The 5,807-nt window shown below is 30.5% G+C and overlaps 1 protein-coding gene across 3 annotated transcripts; it reads right to left on the bottom strand.

Moving 5' to 3' along the window:
• Positions 1 to 685: 685 nt before the first annotated feature.
• LOC130951042 (uncharacterized) lies at positions 686 to 4,677 on the bottom strand. Of its 3 annotated transcripts, none has more exons than XM_057879655.1 (6): positions 4,454 to 4,677; positions 3,948 to 4,381; positions 3,445 to 3,849; positions 2,601 to 2,987; positions 1,957 to 2,171; positions 686 to 1,493 (listed from the first exon to the last, which is right to left on the bottom strand). In XM_057879655.1, the coding sequence occupies exons 1-6, from the start codon at positions 4,600 to 4,602 to the stop codon at positions 1,239 to 1,241; spliced, it is 1,845 nt and encodes a 614-aa protein (XP_057735638.1). In that variant the 5' UTR covers positions 4,603 to 4,677; the 3' UTR covers positions 686 to 1,238. The 3 variants fall into 3 exon arrangements, with proteins under 3 accessions (XP_057735638.1, XP_057735639.1, XP_057735640.1); XM_057879656.1 differs by having other exon boundaries at positions 3,445 to 3,846; XM_057879657.1 differs by having other exon boundaries at positions 3,445 to 3,837.
• Positions 4,678 to 5,807: the final 1,130 nt, after the last annotated feature.

The following is a 5,807-nucleotide window of genomic DNA, read 5'->3' as shown; positions in this document are numbered from 1 at the left end:
TTCATAAAGAACATGCTTTCACAAGAACATACACAGAAAGAAGAAAATAACAACTCTAACAACAACCAATTAAAAAAAAGAGGAGGAGCACCACATAAGAAGAGTAAGTTCATCAACTAAAACAAATACAAAAATCAAACCACCAAATAAAAATGTCATTTTGTACATACAACTCTAATATCCAAATCTTTTGTACAACAAATTATTTTAAATAAAATATCTTTTAAATTTAACTTTAATTTACACATTTAATTTAATTCTACAAAACATAACAACTTTTAATATTTATTATATGCTATCATTAATTTACCGTCCCGCGCATTACGCGGGTCTCATTCTAGTTCTATGTTAAAAAAGTATGACTTTTCATAAAGCAATTAGGTTTGCTCACATTCTCACAAGGAAATCATAAGTCCCTCAATCAATTTTATGAAAGTAAGAAAATAGTACAATGCATGGTAAGTTGGTAGTCCAAGGAAGAACTACCCTTTTAAAGGTAGAACTATTCCATTTTATTTATTTATTTTGCAATTTCACCAAACTTGGTGGGGTTTCCTACTTTCATTCCACTATTATTCTAAAAGAAGACAAAATAAACCCATTAAGCCTACCATATTAGTTCATTACTTTAGTGTATCATGTGATTCTACTTTTTTTTTTTTTTTGTGTTGAAGTCATGCTCATATATTCTTCTTTATGATTCATCTCAAATCCCTTGTTGTGGCAGATATACTCTCTAATAAAAAAGCTAATAAAGCAAAACTAAAGCTACACTTGTCTTTATCTCTTCATGTTCTTTTTCTTTGTCCTCTGCTCTTTCACTTTCAACATTCAACCCACTAACACAAATGCAACCCAACATTTTTCTATCATACATGTTAATTGTATTTATTTTTGCCTCGTATATCAATTCAATACACTTTATTCTTTTATAACGTATAACTGATCTGATGGTAAAAGAATATGTATGGAATTAATATACAAGACAAAGACAAAATAAGTACACAAAATATTTCTTTCGATTTTAGGCTCCAAAATCCATGCCACCCCACATGTTTCAAACACTTTGGTTAGTAGGGTCACATTTTCTTTAAACCATATATTACTCCAAAGTGTGTGCTATGAATATTCCTTTTTGTGCAGTCTCAAACTCCCATGCACATTCATGATCCATGATCCATGTCATCTCGCATCATGCATTCTTGGTGTTTGTGTTTTTGCCTCTGTGGAGCGTCATATCAATGTGAAGAAGAAGGAGGGAAGAAAAGTGGGGTGGAATCTCTTTGGAGCTTGCCATCCATGACCTTCACTTTGCTCATCTTTTCTTCACACCAATGCAACTGTTCTTCACTCAACTCACTCATTCTCAACACCCTTGACACCACTTTCAGGTCTATCAGAGCCATTACAATCTCCATCTCTTCTTCCACTTTCAGCTTCTTCCTCCTCAAACACTTGCCGGAACGCCGAAGGTCCTTAACCTTAATCTTCTTCTGCATATACATTTAATCACGTAATGAGTTTTGTTAATGAAGTAAGTCTTTTAAATGACTATGTTAGGAAGACAATAATCTAAACTTACCCTATTTAACTTAACTAACATCTATAATTTCATATATATATAACATTGATAAATATATACTTATTACTTTTAGTATTACTCAATTATTCCAACAATAATTACAAAGTACAAAACAAGATAAGCGATAATTAAAAAGGCAAAATAAGGTAATTGTAGACTATTTTGTACTGATTTTTATTGTCTCCCAAACATTTTGTTCTTTTAGAATAGTGACTTTTGAAGCTTTTATTGTACTTTATGCATTGAAAACTTAAGAAGCCAATGAGAAAGTAATTTAGAATTTAACAGCTAAAGTGTTTTATTGCTAAAATATTATGGAATGATATGGAAAGCACTGAAGCTAATGAGAAATTAGTTTAGAATTTGGTACTTGCTTTATGGTTAACTTTCTTGATAAGGCGGAGTAGTGTTGGATCAACCAAGGCTCTTTTGTTTCTCCTAAAGTAGGATGCTAGAATCTGACATGGTCTTTCTTTATCAGCTTTGAGGAAACTCATGAATGTTTTGATCCCATCTTCCATTATCACAAGAAATGAAGCTGAAGATATTCTTGTGTCTAAGCCATCTTCCTTCTCATCATCATCTGATTCTTTAATACAAATAATAAGAACAAAAATTCAGTAATTGTTAATCAGTATTCAACAATAGTTTATATAATTGGATTATGTAACACTCAATTTCTCATGTACCATGTTGCATGACAAGTTATTTTTATGATGGTTAGAAAGATAAAGGTAATTTACAAAAGTGGAAGTTGACAAATAATTATATGACATAAATCAAAGCAAGAGAAATTACTTACTTTCATAACATACCATAGGTATCCTATGTATATCAATTTTGAAAATTGTTATTTTTGCTATAAATCTTTCAACTTCCAATTTTAATGAAATATTTTACTATTTTTGCCTTGTACACTGACTTAATGTATATTTCTTCAAAATTAATTAAGTACATATCAATTTAAAGGACGAAACAAAATAAGTATACAAAATATTTCTTAACGAAGCTATCATACCTCGATATTCGGGCACTAGAAGCAATTTAGGAGCCATGAGCCTGACTCTAGCATAAATCTCAGGCCTCCTTCCATGTTCATAAGGCTCATTCTCAACATATCTCTGTAACAAAACTTGAAACTGTTGGAACTGCTGTGCAATGGTGGCTGGACAACCAGGATCAGCAAGGTCAACCCTTGAAGCTCTTTTTGACTGAAACTTCTTGTAGTTCCAATTAAGTGCTTCCCAAGTTATGCAGATTTGTGCCACATATGCTGCTTCTAGTTCATTGTATGGGTTATGGTGGATATTATTATCACCTTCTAGTTTCTTATTTGCAGTTGAAAACTTGTACACAATTCTCTCTGAAATTGACCTTGGAGCCACCTTAATGGATCTTAAAGACTCTGATTAAATTGAATTGTTACTATGTAACTAAAAAGATTAATACATTAGTATAATTTAAAGGACAAATTACACTCTCCTCTTCTGAGATTTAGTGAAGATAAATGTAATTAGTCCTTATCTAAACTTGCACCAAAGGTTTTAAACAGCTGCAATCTCAATCCAAACCAATGGCTTTTTTTTTTTTTTACCAATTGTCACTTTTTCTGTATCTTATTACTGAAAATGCCACTTTTTTAAACTAAGAGCAATGCTACATGACCAACAAATATTATTAAAAATAAAATAACAAATTAGTTGTCGTCATGGTAAAAGAGTAACATCTGAGTACTTAGTTATAAAAGATGGAATTTTGATAATAAATTTCGAAAAAGGTGACATTGGTATAAAAAAAAAAAAACACTAAATCTGTGGGGAGCCAGAATTAAACAAGGAACAAGGAGAGAGAGGTAATTTTACCAGTTTCTTGAAGTTTCTGTGCACTAATCCTGTGAAGGAATGACATTTCCTCATCATATTTTTGAAAAAGGGTGTAAGATTCCCACTTGGGGCAGCTTCTCCTTGATGATGAAGAAAAAGGGTCTTCAGTTCCACAACAAGAATCTTTCATGGAACTCCTCCATTCAGAGGAGCTCTTAGAAGTGGAGCCTACAGTGCAAGAATCTCCAAATATTTCCTCATCATATTTATTATTATTATGATCCTTTTCCTCACCAATAAGTTTCTTATTATTAGTACTGTCCAATTGTGTAATAGTAGGACCAGCATGCACATAGAAGAATCTCTCATCATCATCCCTTGTGATCTTGTTTGAATCTTGCACCTTCTTATTCTTGACAAGTCCAACACCAACTTCATCATCTTCTGCATAAAGTAGAATCAAGAACTATGTTGTGCATGTGAATAATAATGATGTAACAAACTAAACTATATAGTCTTATAGCTATGATGTGAGATGTTACCATCACAGTTTTTGTCTCTATCCAATATGTCACTTTTTGTCACTATCTCAACTGGGACAGAATCTGGAACAGAATCAGCATCTCTTGCTGGAAACAATTCTTTTTCTTCTTCTTCTTCTTCTTCAGTTTCTACTACTACTTCTGGTTCCTCACTTCCATAATCTGAAACCACTGGTGACTTGTGAACTGAAAAGGTTTCTTCTGAATCATCTTCTTCAATGAAGCTCTCTTGGGGGGTGATGAACTCTTCATGAGAGAGATTCTGATTATGTTTAAGAAACAAAAGGGTTTCTCCTCCACCAATGATATCTGCTACTATATGATCCGTCTCCATAGAATAATCCTCATCATCATCATTATTATTATTATTATAACTTTCTTGAATCTCTTCATCTTCATCATACTCAGAAGACACATATTCATACTGCTGATCCCTGCAACATAACAAACAAACAATAAGAAAACAAAACCAAAAACAATTATGTTAACCAAACATGTTCTATTACCTTTGGAAAATGGAGTAGCTTCCAATGAAGTTGATGAAGTTGAGAAGCAAAATAGAAGAAGAGAAGAGAAAGATGAAGAGAAGCTGAAAAGAGCTTGAGACATTGTAGAAGAGTCTAACAAGAGCTTCTTCTTTAGAACATGGTGGCATTTTCTTTCTGTCAATTGCTCCAAAGGGACTTCACCACTAAGCAAAGTTAAAAAAAATATAAAGTGGCCTTAGTTGCTTTGCTTTTCTAACATGCATATCCAAAAAACATTCTAGACAAAAATCTCTTATTTATATATTGCAATTTGTTTTTGTTTAGTTTCATGAACAAGGGCAAATCTGTCATTTGGACTCAGCAGGATATCCTCATAGATTGAATAATTGTGCCTTCTTTCTCAACATCTTAAAAGTATATACTTAAAATGTAGAGTTTGGAAGAACATTCTCATGTGTAATCACTATCTATATTTTAGTATGAATTTGACTAATTAAATTTAAGGTTTAATTACTCTGTTTTTTTATAATTTCATCAAATTTTCAATTGAATCCTTATTATATCATGGTGTATGCTATGGTGTCTATATACCTTTGCCTAACTTACTAAAAAGAGATAAAAATTAATATTTAAATTAAAAAATATAAAAGTAAACAATTTTTTAATATTTAAAACTTACTACAAAAAGCAACTTCGGCAATTTCGTCACCAAAGTTAAAAGCATAGAAGAATTAGCCTTATATCATATCAAATGTTCAATCGAATGTTAGGTATATTTGTTTTGTTTAACGGAATATTCTGTTAATTCTAACGTTTTTGTCAACTTGATTACAAAATCTAATATGGTTTAGAGACTCAGTTAAAAAGAAAAGGTATAAAGACCTCGTTGAAAATTCGGTAAAACTATAGGAACCAAAAGAGTAATTAACCCTAAATTTTTTTTGATAGAATATTTAAACCTAAATTTAAAGTAGTTTTAGTTTTTTTTTTTTTGTCTAGAATCTAAAATTATAAAGGAGACAGATTTGTTTATTATTTGATTAATTCTGTACTAATTAAAAGACATATTGTGGAATTATTCATTTTTTTATTTTTTTTCCCTCATAAATTTGGATTATGCAAATGAACCATGATACTTTCCCAATATAGGATATATGTAAATACAGAATGACCACATATTTACATTTATAACTATATAAGCAATATTATCAAATTTTATAATAATATAATCAAATTTAATTTATATTTATAATCCAATTTTATAAACAATATAATCAAATAATTACAACATTTATAATCAAGATATAAATAAAATGCAAAAATACAATGATATTCTAATTTTATTATTGATAAAAAGTTTGACTATATTGTT

The sequence above is a fragment of the Arachis stenosperma genome, chromosome 9 (genome assembly GCF_014773155.1).
Source record: "Arachis stenosperma cultivar V10309 chromosome 9, arast.V10309.gnm1.PFL2, whole genome shotgun sequence".
In the NCBI taxonomy this organism is placed as follows: Eukaryota; Viridiplantae; Streptophyta; class Magnoliopsida; order Fabales; family Fabaceae; genus Arachis; species Arachis stenosperma.
This window is presented reverse-complemented; position numbering and strand designations above follow the sequence as displayed.